The sequence below is a fragment of the Lycorma delicatula genome, chromosome 6, assembly GCF_047948215.1.
Source record: "Lycorma delicatula isolate Av1 chromosome 6, ASM4794821v1, whole genome shotgun sequence".
NCBI lineage: Eukaryota > Metazoa > Arthropoda > Insecta > Hemiptera > Fulgoridae > Lycorma > Lycorma delicatula.
Window position 1 is genome coordinate 98,853,157 of NC_134460.1, and position 27,763 is coordinate 98,880,919.

The following is a 27,763-nucleotide window of genomic DNA, read 5'->3' on the forward strand; positions in this document are numbered from 1 at the left end:
TAAAATGTCACCTTATTAATTCAAATAATAGCAGAAATTATTACTGTGTGTTGATGGTGGAATTCTCTAAACAGGAAAAAATAAAACTGAATTTTAAGCCAGATTTCATTTCTTTTAATATAAAATATTGTTTATAATAAATTAGTTGAAAACACAAATAAATAAAATTAAATAGATTTTTATTACAAGTAGAAAAAATACATATTACATAATAAAATAGTAAATATGTTACTACTATTTACTACTTAAAAATGAAGTTTTTAAGGGATTTCAATTAAGTTTAAATAATATATATAACTATATAATTATGTGAAATAAGAAAATACATAATTATTGTCACTGAGGATATCAGATATTATAAAATGATTTATTGGATATTTCACTGGCATCCGTAAGTTAAAAGAAAATACTTGATAATAACTTTACAGATATATTAGAAGTGACATTCAGCACATTGCTTCATTATAATTAAAAAAAATCTTGAAAAGCATTCACTGTATTAAAATAACACAATGTAGAATGCTATAAAAAACAACTATATAAAACCACAATAAGTAGCCTACCTTAAAAGATTATACACAATACCATTAAGTAAAGTTTCATATACAATGGGGGGCTTTGTTTAAACAGAGTAAAAACAAATTTGAGTAATAATTATCTATCTCTTGGTGAGTAATTTTCATGAGTTTGTGTATAGTGTAAAGGGCACTGGTGAAAATCAATTCCACATTCAGAAAATACTTATAGTCAATGTGTTATTTCTTCAATCAAAATGGTGAATCATATGAAATGTATTCCTTAGAAACACTACATTCCTTAACTGCACATAATAAGAAATTAATTACATCTGAAATAGCTATTGAGCCAAAATCTGAAGTAGTTATAGTCAAAGAATAATACATTCTATAAGAATTATGTGAAAAAAAATTATGTAATAAAATTCAGCTTTGTATTTTTTTACAAATAGTGATGTAGTTACAAAAAACTAATAAAAATAAATGCAACATTAAAAATTAAACTTTAAAACATTTTTACACTTGAACTGTATTACCGCTTATTTGACAACACTATTATCTTCTTTCATGTGATAAAATAAGTATGGAACAGTTTTTTACATCCTTTTTTGATATAGATTAATTCTTATTGGTTCTATTATTGTTGAGAATTCTAAATATAATGTTTACTGTAAAAAACTTAAATAAAAACCAAATTCTCCCAGAAAAGATCCATCTAAAATTAAAAAAAAATTCCATGAATATATTCATGGATTTATAAAATCATGAATGAGAGGCAAAACCATAAGTATGATAAAAGATCAGTTTAAGTATGTAGTTAAGTGCAGGAGTGAGAAAAACTTTTATTTTAAATTCATATGAAAAAAAGGATGAAACTCGACTTTTTTCACCCATTGTGCATACAAGCACTGTGTCTGTGTTTCAATCTGTTGATAAAACAAGTTTGATTTGAAAACAAAGTGAAGTGTCACATTATTTCTCATAAATAACTACAACACAGTCAGGCTTATGTTGCTGGGTTCTGAAGGTTGAGCTCAGAAATTTTTTGAAATAACTTGAGGAGATTCTTGAATTATAATGTTGAATTTTTCTAAGAATATATAACTGACAAGACTGTAATACTAGCAACTGAGGAAAATTTACTCTGCAGGATTAGAGGAATATAAGAGATGTTAACACAGACGTACAAATAATGATAACATGCACCAGTTATTACATGCAAACAAGTTTTGATTTTTAAAGAAAAAGTTATATAAAAGTTAGAATAAAATGTAAGAATTAAATATTCATACTACCAGATCTAATGATAACATTTCTAACATTGCTACCAGGAGGAAGTTTTGCAGCTTCTTCCCATTCTATTGCTAATTTGGATAGAAAATCAAAAGAATCTTTAACTGGTGACATTTCATCATAAACTATTGTTTCACTTGGTTTATATATACCTGAAAATAATTAATTTTTACAGTTAATTTCATTACAGGCTGTCATATTTATATAAATATATAAATAAAAAAAAATCAAAAAAATCAATTAATATAGTAAGTAATGTGGATAGACGAGGTGTATTCAAAAAGTAACGAGAATTTTTGAAAGAATTTTATTTATTCGTCTACATTAATATGTGACGAATATCCCCTTCAAAATAGTCTCCATTAGATATTATACACTAATGCCAGCACTTCTTCCAATCCCTGAAACACTTCTGTTTGGAATAGTGTTTAGCTCTTTCAGCTATTCACTTTTAATCTCATCTATGCTTGTAAAACAACAGCCCTTTAAGGTTTTCTTTATTTCTGGGAATAGAAAAACATCACATGGAGCCATTTATGATGAATATGGTGGCTGGGGTATAATTACAGTGTTATTTTTGGCTAAAAATTGATGAACAAGCAATGAAGTGTGAGCAGGTGCATTATCATGGTGCAAAAGTCATGAATTATTTTGCCACAAATCCGGGCGTTATTTTTTATTGCTTCACGCAAATGTCATTGAACTTGTAGGTAATACTCCTTATTCATCGTTTGACCTTGTGGCAAGAACTCATGATGCACTATGCCGTTAAAATTGAAGAACATGGTGAGCATAACCTACACATTTGACTGTGCTTGTTGAACTTTTTTCGGTCTTGGTGACCCAGAATGCCTTCACTGGGACGATTGAGCCTTACTTTCGTCATCATATCCATAAACCAAAGTTTCATCACCTGAAACATTCATGTTTCAACTACTGAAACATGTCATATGTTTTAGTAGTTCTGCATTGTTGTTGACTTCACTTTGTGATTCCTAAGCAACTTCTATTTGTCACTATTTTTGTTCAAAATTCAACAATTTTGGAACAAATTTTGCTGTCACACTTTTCATACCTAAAACATCTGAAAAAATTTGATGGCATAAACTAATTGATATCCCAACATCAGCGACTTCTCTGATTGTAATTTGGTGATCATTCATAATCATTTATCTCACTTTTTCCATGTTTTCATAGATTGTTGATGTGCTGGGGCGTCCAGGGCGCTCATCATCTTCAACATCTTCACGACCTTCTTGGAAATGCTATATGACTTGTAAATCTTTGCTTTACTCATAGCAGACTCACCAAAAACAATATTTAATATTTTTAAAACATTGCTACACTTTATTCCATTCTTATAGCAAAGTTAATACGAATTCTCTGATCCATTATTTATACAAATTAAACATAGCCGATCGTACCAAAACACGTGTTATCCTTTTTACAGCTGCCAAGAGACTAAACATCCAATATGGCTAAAAATGTACAGATACTTTTCAGACATGTTTACCAATACAAGAAAGAAAACATCCTAAGAATCGGACTAATACAACCCGTGAAATTTAAAAATTCTCACTACTTTTTTAACACACCTCGTACATGTGTTATAAAAACAAATTTGATTAGCTGAGATGAATTTCATTAAATTTTTTAATGTCATATCAGTATCATTAACACCCCCTTCATGATGTCATTTTAGCAGAAGAAGACAGCAATACATTGTGTAAATTTTAAGTAAACACCCACCTGTTTACTTAAAATGTACAGTTTTACTTATCTCATTGAATGAAGTTTACTTAAAATTCATATAGGTACAATATATTAAAACAATCAACTTCACAGTTGTTTTTATAAACATTTTTTATAAATAGTATGTAAACTGTAATGATTTACTGCTATATTGTAACAGCTAGATAAAATGATCAGATAGATGAAATGATTAAGTATAACAAAGTATTCCAAAAGAAGTCATGGTTATTTTATGTACAATTGGCCATTTTATTTAGATGCTATGCATTTAAGTAATACTCCCTATGCAATGGCATCCCTATGTAAAATAACAAGATTCTATATTGACAGGTTATTTTACTTTTTGAGAATATGTATGCGTGTATGTATGTATGCAGGGTTCATAAGTTATAACAGTTGTAGGTTATAAGGTAATGTGAAAGTTCATTTAAGAAAATGGTGAAGCCATTCCCACAAATAATGTATAAACAATGTCAGACTAAGTATAGGAAATGACCTTCTTGACTGAGGTGAATATATAGTTGAAGATAAGCATACCATAATACAAAATTCAGATGATATTTTGCCTTGTGAATGAAACTTTTACCCTATTCATCGCAGGGAATACTGTAACTGCAAATTGTTATTCTCAAGAGAAAGCAACTCTGATTAATACCACTATTATCTCTGAAATAAAATCCTAAAACATGTCCTTGAGTCACTGGAAACTTTTGATATAAAAACAAATTAAAAAGTTTTTACAGGAAAGTGTTGAAGGGAATAATGAAGATAACAGATAGAAACAGGCACCAGAAGTTTGAGACCGGGTCAGAAATAATTACTTCTAAAATGCAGTTAAGTAGTGGTTATACTTAAACTTCAAAACGTTTTTTATTTATAGTGACCTGTAACTGCTAGTTAGTAATTTGTAATTCATTATGTTTTACATCTATTTAATTTTAATTTGACATTCATTACTACAATCCTATTAAATCTAGTATATAAACAAACTGAATTTATTTATTAAATAATATATTGAATAAGTGCTATATTTGTATTCAATGAATGTATGAAGAATTTCCTTTGTACTGAAAATGTGCATAGTTAATACATAAATATACTAATAAATTTAAATGTAGAAATTTAAATACAAATCATTTAATTTTTTGCTATATGGGTGATAATCAAGTTATTAATAAACATGATCTATGGCTAAATTTAATGATAATGAAGGAAAACAGAAAATATAAGAAAAACTGCCCATTATTTACAAGCAAGTACACGATTTTAAATATAAATGAAATGCACTTCAGGTTTTCAACTAAAATAGTATGTTCTTGCTGATTTTTCAGAAAGGAGGGTAGTGAATGTAAACAGAGAGCTCCAGGTTCCAACTCTAGATACTCTTCAGCCATACCTTGGAATAAGCCAACATTACATAAAATCCTTTGAATGACAATATTGTTAGTAAAATTTGAATGACAATATTGTTAGTAAAAAAAGGATTTTATGATTTTTCAGATTAAAAATACAAACTAAAAGTGCAGATTTCTAAAAAAAAATGTAGTTGCAAATTTTTAACTAATACATTTCATCTTCACAGCCAAATGAAAGAAAGATATGGAACCAACTAAATTTCTTAGGAGTTTCATACAGGTCACTGGTTCTTCAGCTTTAGATTTACCACTAGATTTATATGACTATATTAAAACGCAAATATATATCAAAATGTTATTTCTTGAGACGTGTCAAACCTCATGAATAAAAAATAAAGCTGACATTGTAACTTGTATTTAACTGTACGACATTGTATTAGATTTAATATAAGTAACGTTTTTTTTGACATTGTAACTTGTATTTAATTGTGTGATATTGTATTTGATTTAATATGAGTAACGTGTTTTTTACTAGTATTAAGTAGATGTGTATTAGTGTTAAGATGTTGAAGTTCTCGCGCATGCGATCTATAACGTAAGAAACTTTGTTGGAAGGGGAAGGTAATTATTTTTTTCTCCGGCCGGCTAGTAAGCGTGTGGAAAGGGCACTAGCACTCTCACTCTGGACTTGGAAGAAGCAGGATCAAGACATTAAGATCGGTGACCAGGTATGCTGTGAACGGCGGAAGACGCATAACATAGTGAAGAGTCGAATGCGTATGAAGATGACTTTCTTTTTATGATGTAGTGAGCATCCGGCCGGCATTAGGATTTTTATATTTTTATATTAGGATTCACCCAATCCTAATATAAAAATTATTAATTTTAAGATACATTATGTCAATAAAATTTCTTTGTTCAAACATTCAAATTTCTTAGCATTGTATTTCACTTCATTTAAAAAGATCCTTCAAAAAACCAAAAACAATTTCAGCATTTTAGTAATAATTTTATGAGACCATAAAATATTTTAAAATATTCATTTTTCATTTTTTTTGTGTCGTTCATGGCATGTCATCGGTGCAGGGCAAAGCATGATCGGCCAAGAACAGCGCATACTGTAAATAAATATTCAGGGAAATCATTTTATTTAAACATTCAAAAAAAGTTGAGAGTGTAAATGTTCATGTTCATGATTAAAATTAGAATGAAAATTAAAATATAAAATAAATTTCAAATTAGATAAACATACCTACTCCAGATATAGTAATAAAAACAGACGGCTTTTTTTTTGCTTTTACAATTGCTTTAGCTAGTGTAAGAGTAGTATTTATGCGACTATTTTTAACATTTTGCTTAAAACCTGGTGTCCACCTCTGCATGGGATCAAGAACATTCTGTCCAGCAAGATTTACAACTGCTGTTATGGACTCTGGTAACCCTCGTTCACTTATATCAAACTGTAATAAAACATAAAAGATTATTTGCTTCTAAAACTGAAAAATAAATTTTATTCAAACAGCACATAATACCTTTTCTTTATGAAGGAAAGTGAGGATACTGAGCAGACACAAATTCAATATATTTTACTGGCACATACGTACATAAATAAAAATTGTATTTTTGTACACAAGTAAAAAATTTTAATAATTACAATAATAAATACTTAAATACAAACAGCAATGAGTAGTGGCATTTAAATACAATAAATGCAAGGTAAATAAATATAAATTTAATAAAGACTATTAAGTATAAAAAATATAGTTTGTATATTTCCTTTTTTCAAATTAATAATAATGAACACTTTACAAATAATAAGTCATTTTATAATAAAATTTAATATTCTTAATATATAATTTTCAAGATTTCATTAAAAACGAAGCGACACCATTTTTTAAGGGCAAATAATATAAATTTTAATAAATTATAAATATAAATAATAATAATTTATAAATATTATAAATTAAAATATAAATTTTAATTTTATTTTATAATAATATACATTTTTATACATTCCTCTTTTTTAAGAGGAATGTATAAAAAAGCATCTAATTTTTTATATTTACTTGAAATACAGTATAGTTGATATTTTTGTATTTTTATAAAACTGAACCAAAGTAAAAAAGTAATTCATTCATTGGTCAATATAATAAAACTTGTTAAATAAAAAATTATTTGTTTTCAACATATATGGAATTACCTGAATTTGTACGAGTTGGTTTCCTTGTTATGCAAAACTGATAGAAATGAATATCACAAAACTTGCTAGCTTATTTTAACTTGATACAAATCTAGGACACATCTTGGTTAAATAAACTTAAAGGGATGTGAATAAGGCAAGTAAATTTATTCTCAGAGAATGCACTTCAGCAAAAAGAAATTGAAATGAAAAAAGATAAAGAAATCATATTTATACAGTTTTTGTAGGGAATATTTTTTAGTTCTCATATTTTGATCAGTAGATCCTTTTCTAGTAATAAAAAAAAAAAAAACTGGAGAAACTTTCATTTAACTAGTTTTGAGAAAAAACTGAACACTTTCATACAATAAAATATAAATTGCAAACAACATTAACAGGAATATAAGTAGATTGCACAAAATAAAAGAATTAATAAAAAAAATTTGGAGTATCAAAAAGAACCTGATTTTTTAAACCAAGCACCAATGCAACTATGCAGTCAATGAATGAAATTTTCATCATTTGAAAGTGCAGCCACCAGATTGCAATAAATGAAGGTTAATCTCAATTACGACTGTGGTTAGCATCTACTAACAAGGGGGCTTTGTGTTTGACAATTACAGCACGACAGAGATATGATATTACAGCACGACAGAGTCTGTAATATCAGTACAGTGAGGGTCTCAACAAATTTCCAAGATTGATCCACCATTGGCAAAGAACATTTGTCGCTGGTGTAAGCTATTTTTTCTGTTTATTAGGGGGAAGAGTCCAGGACAACCATGCACTTCAGGGGAAAATGTACAATAAATTCAAGAGGCTTTTCAATGAAGTCCAAAAAACTCCACTCATCACACTAACTTGCAGTAACTCCAGTAAGTGAAAACTTTTGATCCTCATATGACTGTTTGGCATAACTTAATTTCAGGCCCCGCCAATTTTAATTAGTACAAGCTCTTCATGTAACTGATATGCTTAGCTGACAAGGAACTATCTGAAATTACAATTTTTAGTGATGAAGTATCAATTTATTTAAGCGGTAAAGTTTCAAATCACTATGTTGACATATAGGTGCTAGAGAATCCATATGAGATGTATGGCAGGAGCTATATAACAAAAAATGTTTTTTGTGCAGTTTCGTTGACAAAAATTTATCCCCTTTCTTTTTTGAAGAGAACTTATCTTTATGCTGCAAGACTGGCTTTTTCCACAATTAAATGATGAATCTGAATAATTTAGTTATTCAGCAAGATATGGTCCTGCCACTTTGGCTTAACCAAGTATTTTGATTTCAAAATGAAGCAATGGCTAAATACTGGATAGGATGTGTAGAGCCTCTAAGATCTCCAGTCATTACACTTTGTGACTTTACCTTGGGATGGTGTTTAGATTCTAACATTACCTGCTGATTTGGATGAGTTGAAAACAAGGATCATTAGTAACAGAAGACTAGATTGCTATTGTAAACATTATTACTTTATTGTTATTTGAGTGCAACATGTTTAAGTGTTTGTAGCGATTTTTGTAATGGGCGATTTTTGGGAGCAATGATACAACATAAAATTTTGTGTGAAACTGGAAAAATTTAACAGAAATGTTTCAACTTTTGAAACAAGCTTACAGAGATGATGCTGTCAATTGTATGCAATGTTATAAATGGTTTTCACCATTTAAAAGTGGTCGTCAGTTAACTGAAGATGACCCTCGACCAGGAAGGCCTCTTGACTTCAACTGATGACACCCACGCTCGCTCAGAGAATCATTTATCTGGTGCGTGAAAATCACAGATTGACTGTCAGAGAACTTGCAGAAGAGGTTAGCATATCAATTGGATTATGCCATAACATTTTGACTGAAAAATTGAACATGAACAGAGTTGCAACAATATTTATTACTAGTTTGATGATCGAACAGCAGAAAGGATATAGAGTCGACGTTTGTTGAAAACTTCTTGAACAAACCATTGATAAAACATTCATGTAAAGGATCATAATGGAGAAGAAAGCCGAGTTTACGACTACAACATTGAAACAAAAGTTCAATCATCAAAAAATTTCACATTAAAAAAATTGCTACTAACACTAAAACACACTGCACTCAAATAACAATAACATGAAAACTAAACAAGATATCAAGAATCCAAGATGTGGTTACAAAGGAAGTTATGTGGAACACAATGCTACCACCACCGCATGTCACTAAATACCTCCAATGGAGCATAATTAAAAATGTTTGGTTATTTTCTGAACAGAACTCGTATATACATGCAATCTGATACTCCTAAAACATTTTCACAAACAATATTTTTCTATGGATTTCTCATTGCTTTTAGAATCTTTCTTCGCTATACCTTGATTTAAAATCCATTCACATTTAAACATAAAAAAGTAATTAAAGAACAAGAGAGTTTTACTTTAATTAAAATAATGGACATTACTTAATAAAATAATAAAGAGTACTAATTAATTATTTTCAAAGCTGGCCATGAAGTTACAATATTCTATTTACTGCCAAAGTCAAAACTGAACTGCTAATTCTAAATATAATTTAGAAGAATAAAGCAATAACAAATTAATACTGCCAATTTAGAAAAATTAAATCAAAATAAATGTTTGGTACTCTATTTTTAAATTATTTTTCTGAAACCCTGAAACTAATATTTGATTTTTGAAAAACTAATCTTTGCTATTCTTCACTATAAAAATATAATATCAGTTTATTGATATTACACTTCAAAATTAGTTCAAACAGTTCTTAAACTATTTTAAAAGTTGATAAAAGGTTTTATGAAATCATACAATTTCTTGTTGAATACTTTTTTAAATGGGGATTCTACAAATTTTAAGTTAAATCTGCATTTAGAATAATTTAATTAGTTCAATATGAATAATTTCCCCAAGTTAGCAACAATATTTTAAATTTATTAAATATCATTTGAATTTTGTTCACAGTATTAATTGAGCAGAGGTGTTACATAGCGTTAATCTTCCCATGTATTAAGTTAATGGTGACAGGCCATGTTGATGATGTTCTAGTTTAACCCTGTTTGTTCCTTAGTATTATCTGGTTGGGTTTTAATTGAAAAAATATTCTGGCATGTTGATCCAGGGATGTAAGAAGCTACACTCAGAATACGTACACTTAGAGAATGAGTAAGAAGAATGTTACATGTACGTATTTGTTACCTACAAGCTCTGAATCAACAAAGCATTTATATGTTGTGTGCATATATATATATATATATATACATACACACCAATCATACTGATCTGCTAATAAAAAAAATCCAAGTGTAACTGATGAACAGGTTACAATACATTTAATTCAATTTAAAAAAATATATATACACAGAATATCCTGTTATTATCCTGCTGATTTGGATGAGTTGAAAACAAGGATCATTAGTAACAGAAGACTAGATTGCTATTGTAAACATTATTACTTTATTGTTATTTGAGTGCAACATGTTTAAGTGTTTGTAGCGATTTTTGTAATGGGCGATTTTTGGGAGCAATGATACAACATAAAATTTTGTGTGAAACTGGAAAAATTTAACAGAAATGTTTCAACTTTTGAAACAAGCTTACAGAGATGATGCTGTCAATTGTATGCAATGTTATAAATGGTTTTCACCATTTAAAAGTGGTCGTCAGTTAACTGAAGATGACCCTCGACCAGGAAGGCCTCTTGACTTCAACTGATGACACCCACGCTCGCTCAGAGAATCATTTATCTGGTGCGTGAAAATCACAGATTGACTGTCAGAGAACTTGCAGAAGAGGTTAGCATATCAATTGGATTATGCCATAACATTTTGACTGAAAAATTGAACATGAACAGAGTTGCAACAATATTTATTACTAGTTTGATGATCGAACAGCAGAAAGGATATAGAGTCGACGTTTGTTGAAAACTTCTTGAACAAACCATTGATAAAACATTCATGTAAAGGATCATAATGGAGAAGAAAGCCGAGTTTACGACTACAACATTGAAACAAAAGTTCAATCATCAAAAAATTTCACATTAAAAAAATTGCTACTAACACTAAAACACACTGCACTCAAATAACAATAACATGAAAACTAAACAAGATATCAAGAATCCAAGATGTGGTTACAAAGGAAGTTATGTGGAACACAATGCTACCACCACCGCATGTCACTAAATACCTCCAATGGAGCATAATTAAAAATGTTTGGTTATTTTCTGAACAGAACTCGTATATACATGCAATCTGATACTCCTAAAACATTTTCACAAACAATATTTTTCTATGGATTTCTCATTGCTTTTAGAATCTTTCTTCGCTATACCTTGATTTAAAATCCATTCACATTTAAACATAAAAAAGTAATTAAAGAACAAGAGAGTTTTACTTTAATTAAAATAATGGACATTACTTAATAAAATAATAAAGAGTACTAATTAATTATTTTCAAAGCTGGCCATGAAGTTACAATATTCTATTTACTGCCAAAGTCAAAACTGAACTGCTAATTCTAAATATAATTTAGAAGAATAAAGCAATAACAAATTAATACTGCCAATTTAGAAAAATTAAATCAAAATAAATGTTTGGTACTCTATTTTTAAATTATTTTTCTGAAACCCTGAAACTAATATTTGATTTTTGAAAAACTAATCTTTGCTATTCTTCACTATAAAAATATAATATCAGTTTATTGATATTACACTTCAAAATTAGTTCAAACAGTTCTTAAACTATTTTAAAAGTTGATAAAAGGTTTTATGAAATCATACAATTTCTTGTTGAATACTTTTTTAAATGGGGATTCTACAAATTTTAAGTTAAATCTGCATTTAGAATAATTTAATTAGTTCAATATGAATAATTTCCCCAAGTTAGCAACAATATTTTAAATTTATTAAATATCATTTGAATTTTGTTCACAGTATTAATTGAGCAGAGGTGTTACATAGCGTTAATCTTCCCATGTATTAAGTTAATGGTGACAGGCCATGTTGATGATGTTCTAGTTTAACCCTGTTTGTTCCTTAGTATTATCTGGTTGGGTTTTAATTGAAAAAATATTCTGGCATGTTGATCCAGGGATGTAAGAAGCTACACTCAGAATACGTACACTTAGAGAATGAGTAAGAAGAATGTTACATGTACGTATTTGTTACCTACAAGCTCTGAATCAACAAAGCATTTATATGTTGTGTGCATATATATATATATATATATACATACACACCAATCATACTGATCTGCTAATAAAAAAAATCCAAGTGTAACTGATGAACAGGTTACAATACATTTAATTCAATTTAAAAAAATATATATACACAGAATATCCTGTTATTATCCTGCTGATTTGGATGAGTTGAAAACAAGGATCATTAGTAACAGAAGACTAGATTGCTATTGTAAACATTATTACTTTATTGTTATTTGAGTGCAACATGTTTAAGTGTTTGTAGCGATTTTTGTAATGGGCGATTTTTGGGAGCAATGATACAACATAAAATTTTGTGTGAAACTGGAAAAATTTAACAGAAATGTTTCAACTTTTGAAACAAGCTTACAGAGATGATGCTGTCAATTGTATGCAATGTTATAAATGGTTTTCACCATTTAAAAGTGGTCGTCAGTTAACTGAAGATGACCCTCGACCAGGAAGGCCTCTTGACTTCAACTGATGACACCCACGCTCGCTCAGAGAATCATTTATCTGGTGCGTGAAAATCACAGATTGACTGTCAGAGAACTTGCAGAAGAGGTTAGCATATCAATTGGATTATGCCATAACATTTTGACTGAAAAATTGAACATGAACAGAGTTGCAACAATATTTATTACTAGTTTGATGATCGAACAGCAGAAAGGATATAGAGTCGACGTTTGTTGAAAACTTCTTGAACAAACCATTGATAAAACATTCATGTAAAGGATCATAATGGAGAAGAAAGCCGAGTTTACGACTACAACATTGAAACAAAAGTTCAATCATCAAAAAATTTCACATTAAAAAAATTGCTACTAACACTAAAACACACTGCACTCAAATAACAATAACATGAAAACTAAACAAGATATCAAGAATCCAAGATGTGGTTACAAAGGAAGTTATGTGGAACACAATGCTACCACCACCGCATGTCACTAAATACCTCCAATGGAGCATAATTAAAAATGTTTGGTTATTTTCTGAACAGAACTCGTATATACATGCAATCTGATACTCCTAAAACATTTTCACAAACAATATTTTTCTATGGATTTCTCATTGCTTTTAGAATCTTTCTTCGCTATACCTTGATTTAAAATCCATTCACATTTAAACATAAAAAAGTAATTAAAGAACAAGAGAGTTTTACTTTAATTAAAATAATGGACATTACTTAATAAAATAATAAAGAGTACTAATTAATTATTTTCAAAGCTGGCCATGAAGTTACAATATTCTATTTACTGCCAAAGTCAAAACTGAACTGCTAATTCTAAATATAATTTAGAAGAATAAAGCAATAACAAATTAATACTGCCAATTTAGAAAAATTAAATCAAAATAAATGTTTGGTACTCTATTTTTAAATTATTTTTCTGAAACCCTGAAACTAATATTTGATTTTTGAAAAACTAATCTTTGCTATTCTTCACTATAAAAATATAATATCAGTTTATTGATATTACACTTCAAAATTAGTTCAAACAGTTCTTAAACTATTTTAAAAGTTGATAAAAGGTTTTATGAAATCATACAATTTCTTGTTGAATACTTTTTTAAATGGGGATTCTACAAATTTTAAGTTAAATCTGCATTTAGAATAATTTAATTAGTTCAATATGAATAATTTCCCCAAGTTAGCAACAATATTTTAAATTTATTAAATATCATTTGAATTTTGTTCACAGTATTAATTGAGCAGAGGTGTTACATAGCGTTAATCTTCCCATGTATTAAGTTAATGGTGACAGGCCATGTTGATGATGTTCTAGTTTAACCCTGTTTGTTCCTTAGTATTATCTGGTTGGGTTTTAATTGAAAAAATATTCTGGCATGTTGATCCAGGGATGTAAGAAGCTACACTCAGAATACGTACACTTAGAGAATGAGTAAGAAGAATGTTACATGTACGTATTTGTTACCTACAAGCTCTGAATCAACAAAGCATTTATATGTTGTGTGCATATATATATATATATATATACATACACACCAATCATACTGATCTGCTAATAAAAAAAATCCAAGTGTAACTGATGAACAGGTTACAATACATTTAATTCAATTTAAAAAAATATATATACACAGAATATCCTGTTCAATAAAAAACAAGAGATCTTTCAAAATATTTTTGAAATTGAAATTCATTGGTCATTATAAACATGTACAGTGAAAGTGCTATAACTAATAAAGTCAACTAAATTAAGAAAAAAGCTCTTTTAGTAAAGTAGCCATACCAGTTATAATAATTAATAATAACCAGTAATTAAAAATAAACTGGAGACTGTAAAAAACAACAGAAAAATTGCTTAATTTACCTGAAGGTCAGCAAGAAGTCAGAAATCACAGGAAACAATTTATGTTTCATTCTTTTTCTTTCATATAAGAAAAATTAAAATAAGATCAGAACTAATTAAAAATGAATATTTAATTGGATCTGAGGTCAAAGGAAATGAAAAATATACAAGGAGGCTGAGCAGCTGCAAACAGAATCTACTTCACACACATGTTAAGGTACTAAAAGTATAAAAAATTCTCTATTTTGTAATTCTGTATATTAACTGATGGCACTAGAGCAAAAGAGGAAACTTTATGTAATGCTTGTTTCTACCAATCAGCAAAAGGTAAAATTCAATTTCATAAATTTTTTTCAACAGAAACATATTAATTAGTCTCAGCAATATAGAAACAAGTTGGTAAGGTTAGAGATAATGTAGAATAACATATAGAAATGAAAAAAAAATCAACTGTGATTAAAGCAGGCATTTTTAATTATCAAAAAAATGCACAATTTGTAAATTTTATATTAAATTTTGAATACTGAAATCTCTAATGTATATTAGGCTGAAGGAGTTTATTGTTGGTCAGAAGTCTTGTTCTAATTAAAAATTGATAGAAAAAAAGTTGATTGAAGCTCAGAAAATGAAGAAAATCACAGTCATATAAAACCTTTTAAACAAATTTTTGCAAATTTTCAGTTTAAAATCCATTTTATACTGTTATACACTATTTCTGACTACTAACATTCTTATATGTATGTGGAAAAATGGAAGTTTCATGTAGATATCTTCCACATATGTAAAGGTAGACTTATTGAAATCTAAGAAGTAAAAAAAATTGTAGATTCTCCTTCAGACGTCAGAGATTGCAAAGCTGTAACAGAGGAGTTGCCAAAGGGGAAAACTTAGTATAGACTTAAGTAAGACTAAGTAGACTTCTAGCATGAAAATCCTGTAGCAGACAGGTTTTTGTTTCATTTTATATGTTATTTTATTAAAATAACAAAAATAATTTGATATGAAATATATAATTCTTTAAACTGAAATTTGTCTGTACAAATTTTTCAACTGTCATCATAATTGTGTATCTGACTGTATTACTAGCAAAAATCTTTGTAATTAAACACAGTTTTAAATAAAATTTTCATAAATAACATGATTTTGCCAATGCTCGCTTCAGGAATTAAATAACAAGAAAGTCACAGTTCTAACTTAAAACATAGAAATTGAATTAATTAATCAATCAAAATATAAATCATACTGTAATAAATTATTTCACATTATAAAAGAAAAACTATCATAAGAGAGGTAATTATGATATTAATACAACAAAAATATATAACTACAGACTACAAAACTTTTATTAAATGCTATTACTTGCAGTTAAAAAACTAACAGGCAATTTATTTGTTAATTATTCATTTAAATTACATTACAGCTTATAATTTTTTTCTATAAAGTAATTCTACTGATACACAAAACCGATGACATATAAATTAATGGTTTTAAATTACACAAATTGTAGCACATTAATGATATTCAACTTCATAAGATAGTAGGACTTGTTGCTTGATACCTAAAAATTACATTCTGACTTAAAATTATATTTAATTTTTAAACAGATTCATCATTAAGACAATAAAAATCTACGCCTTTTGTAATATTTTAAGACAATTTAATGCATATTTTTAATATCAAGATAATAATAATCTACAATAAAATAATACCTGAATGATTGCAGGAAAAAATTAAACATATTTTAATTATCAGCGATAATTTTTTTAATGAGCCTTTAAAACTGAGTTATTGGTTCAATTGGCCAAAATGATTACATACACAATGGACAAAGTCAAAGTTATAAATGGATTTATATAAAGTGTGATAATACAGTACTGTGCCTAATTTTTTTCACGTACTATGGCAACCCTGCACTCTGCTACGTGTTGAAAGTTAATCTTTCCCCTTTGGCAATAGGTTAGCAGAATGCTGAACAGCAGTGTGACATCTTTTTTATGTGAAACTTTGTAATAATGCCAAGAAAGTAGTGAACTTCAGCAGGCTTTGGAAAAGAAATTATGACATGATCACACCTCTCATAGGCAAAATAGTTTCCTGAAGGCAGAACCAATGTTAAAGACAAACATACACTGAGCAACAATCGAAAAGTATGGACAGATAACAGCAGTGTCAGAGCAAGGAAGCCCACCAGACTGGTCGAATGGTTAACTTATCATCGCAAATCAGCTGATCTCAAAGTCGAAAGTACTAAGGTTCAAATCCTAGTAAAGACACTTACTTTTATACGGTTTTGAATACTAGATTGTGGATACTGGTGTTCTTTGGTAGTTGGATTACAATTAACCACACATCTCAGGAATGGTAGACCCGAGACTGTACTTACATACATTTTCATTTACATTTAGATACATATCCTTATTCATCCCTTGATGGTGGTTATTCATACCTTATGGTGGTTCTGGAAGCTAAACAGAAAAAAAAAGAGAGAGTGTCAGAGTAAGGAAACATGTGTGATCCGACTGAGGCATATCAGTAAAAATGATTGTGTGAAGAACTGAACATATATTGGGAAACTGTTGTTTGCCTGATACTAACTGAAAATCTGGGAATGAGAAAAATTTGTGCCAATATTGCTCCCAAAAATCACACACAGCAACACAAAGATGAATAGAGAAATGTGGCAGCTAATCTGATGGAATAAGTAGAATTAAGCCTAGCATTATACAGCTCAGTTATCACTGGTTGGATGGATTTGATTTTAACAGATCAAAACAAATCATCAAAGTTTGCAATAGTGTTTATAAGATCATCAGGACTAAAGAAAGCTTGCGTGCTGAAGTCAGAAGTGAAATGAATGGTTTTGTATTTCTTTAATTTTAAGTGCATTATTCTCAAAGAATAATAACCCATGGATAAAGAGAAAATCAACAACAATGACAGCAAGCCAACAACTGGTCTCTCCATCACAATAATGCACTGTCTGCAGAGTAATTTTTTATATCAAAAGGAATTTCAGTGCTGCCATAGCCTCCTTATTCACCCTACCTCTTATTTATTCCCAAGTCAGCAGTGAGAAGAACACAATTTAAAACAAAAGATGTCCAAAAGGCTGAAACAGTTTTTAAATGATATTCTAATTATCAGTTCCACAAATGCTACTAGCAGCAATGGTATCACGGTTAAATGTGAGCAGGTACAAAACCAATTTGAAGGTAATAATTTGGCTATAAGTTATTTTCAAACTAGTCTTATTACTTTACTGATAGACCTCGAATAAGTTCATTGGAAAATTCATAAACAAGTTATACACATTTGCCAATTACCTTGTAGAACAAAACACAAATCCACTAAAGTTAACAATGTAGATATTGTACCTATGAATGAAACAACACATCTTCACAAACCTGAACATTAACAAATATATAAATACGCAACAAAAATTTGAGCTCACATTTCAAATTAATACACTTTAGAACCATAGTCTAAGACTGTCCAAGAAGTAACTTACATTTTGTAATAAAAAACCAACCAAATAAAAAAAATATTTTTTATTACATACATTTGAAAGGGACAATCTTAAACTATTTTTCAACATAGTCGCCATTTAAATTGAGGCACTTATCGTAATAATGCACAAGCTTTTCAATTCCTTCTCTGTACAAATCGGCTGCCTTAGATTTTTGGCACCCATCTTGCACAAAACTTGTGATAACCACGCCCTGATACAATTTCACGCAGTAAACTTCATGAAATTTGGGGAAAATGAAGCGAGAGTTTTGTAATCATAATGTGGCGATTTTCACGAATTTTATTTGATTTTCATTGTCAGTTCATCAATCATTACGCTAGGCCGACCACTGCGATCCTCATCATGAATATTGGTGCGGCCATTTTTAAACTAAATGCACCACTGCCTCCACTCCAACTTCACTCATTATTCCATCTCTGTATACCTCACAAAGTTGCCAATGAATTTCAATTGGTTTGAGGTTGTTTGCCAGTAAAAACCTAATCACTGAACGCACCTCACAACTCACGGGATTTTCTATTGAAGTGCACATTTCAATAATTCACAATGAACAAAGTAGAAAAATTACAGTCCACAAACTATGACAGCTTCATGGATACTGAGTGTAGAAACATTTTGACGCCAAGATGGCAGTTCTAACCCCACCCATCTCCATGCTAGGCATAAATGTAAATTACTTTCTGGACCGCCCTTGTAAATGTCTTCCTCTTAAAAAAAACCATTAACAATAACATCAGCTGAAATTGTACCAAATAATAACAGCATCAGTCTATAAAGAGTCTGCCAATTCAACAGGAAATTTAAGAACATAAAAAACTTAAAAAAGGTCACATTAAAAAAAATTTGATTTGGTATGTCAAAGAATTAATAGTTTTATGTATAATTACAAGAATAGAATAGAAATAAGTTTTTATTTCAAAAATAAAAATAAACAAGAATTTTTGAACTCTCATTTGAAAGTTACATGTATTTTTTAAGTGAATGTAAAACAAAATAAATTAAAAGTAAATGTATTAAATAAACTGTAAAAGTAATTATGTACATTTGATAGAAAATAAATATTTATTGTACTGTTTCAGTGAAGCACTTCACCAACTGAACATAGTAGTAATTGAGAATTACAAAATAAATATGTTCTACATTAAGCTTGCAGAGAAACATTTAATATGTACAAATACATAATTATGTTAAACCTTTGTAAATTCTGATTGAATTCACCTTATCTTTGAATGTGATTGTAAAATGATTACAAAACTAATAAGTACTATACAATAAATTACTCAATTCCTTATTTTTTTTTTTTTAGAAACAGAAGAATGAATGAATAGTACTAACTGGAAAATATTTTCCAACAATAAAGATGTAGCTAAATGCTAAGAGCACAACAGACATTACATTATACCTAAATATGAATAATGAATAAGCCACACATTTACTAGATCAAAACTAGTGTTAAACAGTTGAGTCGTAATTGTTTAAAGTAATGAAACTACAAAGTACAATTTGATAAGTACAATTAACCACATATATATGAATAGAGTAATTTAGTAAATGATTCATACATCATTAAAATCTATGAGGTAGTACTTACAATTTTGTAAATTTTATAACTTCAATTTTACTGAAAACAATTCTTTTTTACTTTATATTATAATTTTTCACCCAGGCTGAAATCCGATAACAGTTTAGTAGTGGGTCTTTGGTAGGACGTCTGTTCTTGAAACAATGACATTAACCTAATACCAACGTAATTTAACAATAACAAAATGCAAAGAACATGAGAAATTTTCAATAAAGTTGAGAATTACCCAAGTGCGTCTCTGAGGGCCAGGCATACGAGAAATAACTGTAACTTCATATCCTTTTGATTTTAGTAAGTAATTGAACGCAGTTCCAATAAAGCCAGTTCCTCCACCTATAAAACAGAATAACATTGTTTATGCATATTAAACTTAAGTTATTAGATATTTAATATATGTATAATAAAAAAAGCCTTCATATCTGAAATTCAGTTATCCAAAAGTCTGAAATAAAAGTTCTTTAAAATTATTGAAAAATTTTAAACTATGTAGATTACATTAAAAAGCAGTCATCATATCAGACAATATCAGTCAAGAGACAACAAATGCTCGTAGTCTCTCTTTTTAAAGGGTGTAATAGTTAAAAACTAGAATATATATATTTTACTTAGATTAATCTTTTTAAGAGACATATTATTCCTCCGAACTACAAGGGTAGTCAATTATTATCCGCTATTTAGTTATATTTTTGCTTTGTTGAGAGTACTGTTGTGTTGCGTAGATGACGGATGCATGGTTTAATTGCTGTAATGTCTGTGGAGGTTTGATGCTGCTAGGTTAGTTCAATTATTGCTGCCCTGTTGTTAACCATGGCTGCTCTACTTTCTGTTTGCACCAAAGAAGAGCAACGTTCAGTGATCCATTTTTTGTGGTTGGAAGATGTATCAGGGGCATACTGTATTCGGTACAGTACGGGAACAGTGTGTTGCCACAACGGAGTGTCTATGAATGGATGAAAAATTCAAAAACGGTTGCACAAGTGTTACCCATGACAAAGGAACTAGACGACCGTTTACCGCCACAAATGAGGAAAACATCGAGCGTGCATATGACATGGTTTTCTTAGACAGACGAATAACTTTGATGAAGTGGCACATCGTCTGCAAATTAGTCACGGTTCTGCCTACAAAATCATCCACATAGACTTGGGTTTCATAAAGTCTGTGCAAGATGGGTCCCAAAACAACTCACACAGTTGCATAAACAAATGCACTTGGACATCTGCCAAAAACATTTGGATCGCTATGGTAACGAATGGGACATCTTCTTAGACAGAATCATCACTGGTGACGAAACATGGATCCATCATTACGAGCTGGAGAGTAAATGGCAGAGTATGGAGTGGAAACATCCAAATTCGCCTTGCAAAAAAAGTTCAAGACCCAACCATCTGCAGGAAAACTGATGCTTATGGTTTTTTGGGAGTCACAAGGCCCAGTACTGCAACATTATGAGGAAAGGGACATGACAATAAACAGTACGTGTTACAGTGAGATGCGTACTGCCAAGCTGAAGCCTGCAATTTGAAGCAAACGCTGAGGACTGTTGTCAAAAGGTGTTGTGTTGCTGCATGACAATGCTCATCCACATACTGGAACGTTATGAGGAAAGGGGCACGATAATAAACAGTGTGCATTACAGTGATATGCTTACTGCCAAGCTGAAGCAAACGCTGAGGACTGCTGTCGAAAGGTGTTGTGTTGTTGCACGACAATGCTCGTCCACATAGTACTGAAATGCTCCAGAAACTCAACTTTAAAGTACTGGCTCATCCTCCATAGAGTCCTGATCTTGCCCCTTCTGATTACCACTTGTCTGGTCCACTCAAAGAGGCATTAAGTCAATTTACCTTGGACGAAACAGTGAAAGAAGTGGTGCATTCCTGGCTCGCAGCTCAACTGAAAACCTTCTTTTATGAGGGCATCAAGAAGCTTGTGCAACGATGAACCAAGTGTGTTGAAATGCAAGGGGGCTATGTTGAAAAATGATGTACATGTAAGTTTCCTATTTGTATTGCGATAAAATTTATAACTCCATTGCAGATAATAATTGACTTACCCTCGTATTAAATTATTTAAACTCAATTAAAATAAGCCACCTATTACAGAATTATTGAGTTAAAATATCTCACCTTAATTTTTCCATTAAAGTATTTTCGCTGGATCCCATATTCTCATGATTGAAATAATTCTGAAATTTAAAAATAAAAATACTAAAATATTAGTACTTATAACAATAAATAAGAATATTTGCAGTATTTATAAGAAAAACTGCCACAGGCTGCAGCACTCATATAAATTAATCTGCAATTTTCATTATTTTAATATTTTTATTTTAAAATTTTTGTTATGCAGAATTATTTCAATCATGACTGAGGATCTGGAATCCTGTATTAAGGTAAGACGTGTTATCTCTCAACATTCTATTCTAGGTGGTTTATTTTAAAAGAATTTAAATGTTTTATATATATATAATTATTCGAATTAACTTTTATTTTACAAATTACTAAATGTGTTTTTGATGAATCATATTCATTAATGCTTTAAACTGTAATTCTATCATGAGGTAATTGGCAGATATTTTCAACCTACTTATTGCTTTTTTATTAAGTACAAGAAAAAAACTTGTAAAGCAAACCATCTTTAATTTAATGTTTCATACAGAATAAAATAACTATCTATTATTATATAAATATTATTTTCTTACATTTAATAAACAGTTTTATAATATAAAAAATGTTTTTCTTATTAATTTGTCCTTCCATTGTGCAAAAATGAGTATAACTAGTTTACTTGTAATCTTCATCTTTCATAATTCAGTCAACTATAATTACACAATAATTTTTAATAATTTAGAATTACAGAAAACAGATCTAATACCTAATACCTATTTCTCTTTGATAGTCAATTTTAATATCAGTAATTATTTTTATAACAACAAAATTTCCTATCAGATGCAAGTTTTTTTTTAAGGTGAACAACCATATGGTTGTTCACAGGTTTTTATATAAGAAACCCAAACAACAGAATATTACTCTGCTACAAACTATTACAACCTTTCATAAAATCTTCAAAATTCTATAAAGAATTTATTTATCTTTTATGACCGCATAGAATCACTTCAGTCAGTCCATTATCAAAGTCTCTTCAATGGGACTGTTTAGGCCTTGCGGTCCTCCCAGTTCTTTTTCATACATTATGATTTTTGTGCCCTTCCTAGAGTTGAAAATATTTATGTTGTCAGTATTTTTCTTGTTAGTGTGCAGAGTGTTGCTGTTCTTGATTTTTTTGTTTAATTTTATCTTATCTGTGGTGTCTACTGGTGTAAGGCCAATTTCAGATCCTTTCTTATTTCTCTGATCCATCTGAATTCTGTCTTGGTGTTTTTCAAATCAAGATTAGGCTGTACTAGCTGTTTCAGAAGTCTTGAATCTTATGATACGTCCAAAGAATCCTAGTTTCCTCTTACGCATTGTATCAGAGATGGTTTCTAAATGTTTGTACATGACTTTGTTGGGCACAATCCACCACTGTCCATCTTGCTGGTATTTTTTATGATGCAGGTTCTTCCAATTCTTCTTTCAATTTTCTGGAGTCTGTCTTTGATTGTTCGTTCAGGTGGAAGAGTGTTTCAGCTACATAAATGTCTTCTAGTTTTATAACGGTCTTATTTTTGCTTTATTGATAAGCATCATTTTTTATTGTTAAGTGTACCAGGTAAATTTTTGAGCTTCAGCTAGTTTGTTTCTTCTTATTTGGATCATGGTTTTTTCATTTAGGTTGTTTTTTACTATAAGAATATAAATAACAAAATAAATTTTCAAAGTACAGTACACAGAAATAACAAAATCTTCAGATGTATAGCAATAATGAAGCGAATATATCAAAGTACCATCAAACAGAGTAATTCATGCATGTATTTACAAAAAAAAATTTGAAAGCTCCAAATACACATGAAAATCCATTTCTGAGAAAAATATATTGCACAGGCTAAATTCATAAAAAATAAACGATTTAAACATTACATGTATTTATTGTCAAAATACAATTAGGGAGTGTAATGAGCTCCCCCCCCCCCAAAAAAAAAGAAAGTGAATGAAGAATAAATAAAACTCTTAAAAAATCTACTTTCAAGAATTTGAAATTCTTTTTAATTTCAGCCATATTATCTTGAACAATGCCAAATCTATGTGCTAGTTGAAATTTTTGACACAACATGCTTAAATCAAAGCGACATGATGTACAGAAATAGAAAGTGAAATACATTTGTGCAGCAGTTAGCCAAGGGACATATTTAGCACTCAGATGACAGAAAGAATCCCTGCAGTAATGTATTATATAGTGTAAGATGACATAGAAATAAATTTAAATTATTTTATATTATTTATAATACTTGTTGCTGCTATTTGTATTATTTGCAAGTGAAATATTTTATGAGCTCTCACAAAGTTTCTTCCTTAACCCTGATGATATATATTTCATTCATAGGAGGTTTTGTTTTAATTGATAAAAGTTATAAAACTGTGAAGCAATCAATAATTAGGCAAAGGTTTGATTTATTTTCTACTATTCACTTATCAATTTTATCAGTTTTAATATACAAAGATACAATGTTTGGTGACCTGAATTTCATAGAAAAATAAAATCCACATAAAGCACAAAATCCACATTAACTACAAAATGGTGAGACATAAAGGAAACTGTGAACTCAGCACACTTGAAAAAGAGGAAATTTATATGTGCATTAAGAGTAATAAAAACAATGTGTTACATAAATAAATACAAAATAAATCAAATATATTCTTTGACCACTTTTTTCTTTTTTTCAGACAAAGTGAAGGAAAACTTCCGATTAAACAAGTCAGCAAAGCACTGTGACACTGCCAGGAACTGGTGGGCAAAACTGATGTGGATAATGTTTGACACTGCTGGCTGGTGTGTGGGGATTGAACCCACCTAAAAACCTCTCACTCTGTTTATCACATCCAGGAGCTGGATTCACCTAAGAAGGGCATGCATGTACTCACGAACGAGTTTCCTCTTCAGGGGTCTTTGTGTGTGTCATGCTCCAAGAAATCTAGAGCAAAAGAATAGATTAGTAAGTGTACATCATAAAAGGGCATGGGTACTCATGGTGCCTCTCTTGACATGCATGGGGGGGGGCAGTCTGGGTGTTCCAGGAGCAACATTACCACCATCCACCATGCTTGTAAAGACAGATGATGATTCCGCTGTCAGGCTGACCTCACTCCTGGGTCCATCGGTCTCACAATTCACAATGCTGTTCTTCCTTACCTGGACCTTTATAAGTCTTCATGATAATCAGGATCTTCTATGGAAGATCCAGCCTTCTCATGCTTATTCTTGATGATGTCAGTAACATAAGCTAAGAATGTGTTATAATCTTGTTCTGAACATAATATTTTACTAATGATATTATCAACACCAAGCTGTCCAGCCAAAAGAGTAACTGTTCTGCACTGGGCTATAGTTTGAGTGCTCAAGCACTCAAACATAGCATGAGCTGGTGTATCATGCTCTCGCAATATACACATTCTTTGACCACTTACAAAATAATTTCCCAACTACCTCAAATTAAGCCCTACCTAAAACTGTACATGCCTTACTCATATTGCCTTACTGTACATTTACAGCCTTATTCATTTGTGACATGTCACTGGATAAAAGCTATGCAAACTGTTTATGAGTGAGAAATATATATAAATATAATTCATCATAATATGGAAATACTATATGCAGGTCAAATAAAGGGAAAATTCTTATAGTTCATAAAGAATATGTTTTTGTGGCAATTACCTGGTGGGCCACAGTAAACTAAACAGAATTCTTGATCTGAATTGCTTGTAAAATTAACACAAATAAAAAATAGGGTAATTCTGAGGAATTACTTGTTTAATACCTCCTGTTCGTACTTAATAACATAGTATATATGCTTAGGATCAGAAAAACAAAAAATCAAAATATCAGAAAGCAGGTTTGAACAGCAGCAGACCAGTGCAGGGTCAGTACTCTAGTCAATTAGCTATCAGTTGTGTGAGTTATTAATACCTGTTCAAATGTTAATCCATTCTGGGGTGAGAAGTTAGAGTTAAGGTTAGACTTTTGTGGAGATGTTAGTGATAAATTACAAAGGTATGACAATATTTAACACAATCTAGAGGGGTACTTGGCTATGTTTAAATAGGAATATAGTCACTACAGAGAGAGACTATATCATATGCTCTGTGCTATTGGTCATGTGTACGACAGAAAATAACCTTACGAAGAATGCAGTCAATCAACAGCTGACTCAGAGTCAGAGTCTGACAACTCTTTAAGTTAGTTTATGGTTCTTATTCTTGGTTAGTTTATTCCTCTTTCCACAAAACTTTAACCTTAACCCTAACCTCTCTCTACAGAATGGATTAGCACCTTAACAGGTATCAATAACTCACAAAAGTGATTGCTAAATGACTAATGTACTAACCTTGCACAGGTCACCGTTTGTTGAAATCTGCTTACAGACATTTAGATATTGTGTTTTCCTGATCCTAAGCATTGAAAAAAAATTGAAGATGATCAAGTAATCATTCAAATAACCAAGCATAGCTATAAATAAAACAAGCACTTTTAAACATTCAAAGATATGTAACCAAATTTCTTCTAAAAGAAATAAAAAGTTATAATTTAAAATTATGAACATAGGTTAAATACAATAAGATTGTAGTTATTTCTTAAAAATTATTAATTTACCTAATTAATTAATAAAAAAAACTCAACATGAATTTTCAAGAGAAACTAACAATCTGTGAAAATGTTTTTATTCATCACAGCGTTAATAAAAAGTTAAATCTATTTAATTGTGCAATACAACAAACTGCTTTAATCAATACGCACATAATACTCAATATACTACCTGTAAATTTTACGATTGGGAAGTTCTAAATTAACTGGGGTACTACAACTGAACAGATGTAAGAGACACACACAAAAATCTTAAGTTCAAATTGTTGTAAATTGAAATTTAAAGGTAAACAAATAAAATCAGCTATGGAAAAAATCTACATCTAGGAAAAGTAAACAAAAAGTATTTCATAAATAAAATTAAAATTTCCGATATTTTCAATTTAATTTGTTCGTAATTAAGTAATGCACGCTTTTCTATGCAACTTTAATAAACTATTTATTTACATAATATGACTTCACTGACAAACCGTCAAGTATGCAATAATTTTGAAAATTAATATAACAGTTGGCAAGTTTAGGATTCTTAATAACAAGGAGTTAGAAAACACATATCGGTATTATAAAAGAAAATAAACTTGTGGATTTTTGTTATGTTTCCTTTAGAGTTAAATTAAATAAAATAAATTATTTAGTGTTAAATGTATATATAATGATCATATCGATAAAAAGTGAATTAATATTTCTTACCCAACAATACATGTCCACGACTTCCAACTGTGCTTAACAACCTTGCCATTCCAAAGGCAAGGACAAAAGCTGATACTATACCCTAACCTAAATTCAGTACAGGGGAGGTTTATGGAGTCAGAACTATGAATTCGTTATGTACATCAATAAGAACCGACTTTTTAAGATATTTTACCGAAATACAGTGTTAAGATCTCATCTTACAATATTAGATGAGACAGTATAAACCTAAAAATTATTTTGTACATGAAAAAACAGAGAAGTATCACAACGATGCGCAACCAAACATTTTGTGTAACAATCGCATGTAAATCAGCTGATTTCAAAGATTTGTTTGAAGCGGGTGTTTTAAAATCTAGATGATGGATAAACAAACACTACGTTTTCCTGACAAAGAGAATTAACCGTTATTCCGGTATATTAAAAGATGATGGATTAACAACTCTATGTATTTCTGACTAAGAGAATTATTCCGGGTTTGCTGTAAGTGATTTACAACAAAAGTAAATAAAAATATTATTCTTTGTTATTATGGCGAAATATGGACATTAAAACGGGTAACACGTTCATTTAAAATTATTACAATTTTAATGACTAACAAATTATTACAACTGGCGTTTAAATTTGAAAGCAAG

General features: G+C 29.9%; 1 protein-coding gene across 2 annotated transcripts in view; it reads right to left on the reverse strand.

The window, feature by feature from the left end:
- LOC142326066 (epimerase family protein SDR39U1) overlaps nt 1–27,430 on the reverse strand; it is a 32,597-nt gene extending 5,167 nt beyond the window's left edge. The window contains exons 1-4 of one of the 2 annotated variants that reach the window (XM_075368184.1): nt 27,129–27,430; nt 19,924–20,030; nt 6,168–6,375; nt 1,811–1,960 (exon numbers count right to left, since the gene is read on the reverse strand). In XM_075368184.1, coding sequence (XP_075224299.1) covers nt 1,811–1,960; nt 6,168–6,375; nt 19,924–20,030; nt 27,129–27,177 — 514 coding nt within the window. In that variant the 5' untranslated portion in view covers nt 27,178–27,430. Of the gene's footprint in view, nt 1–1,810; nt 1,961–6,167; nt 6,376–19,923; nt 20,031–26,447; nt 26,468–27,128 lie in introns of those variants that run through there. The other variant, XM_075368185.1, reaches the window with a different exon arrangement.
- Nucleotides 27,431–27,763: the final 333 nt, after the last annotated feature.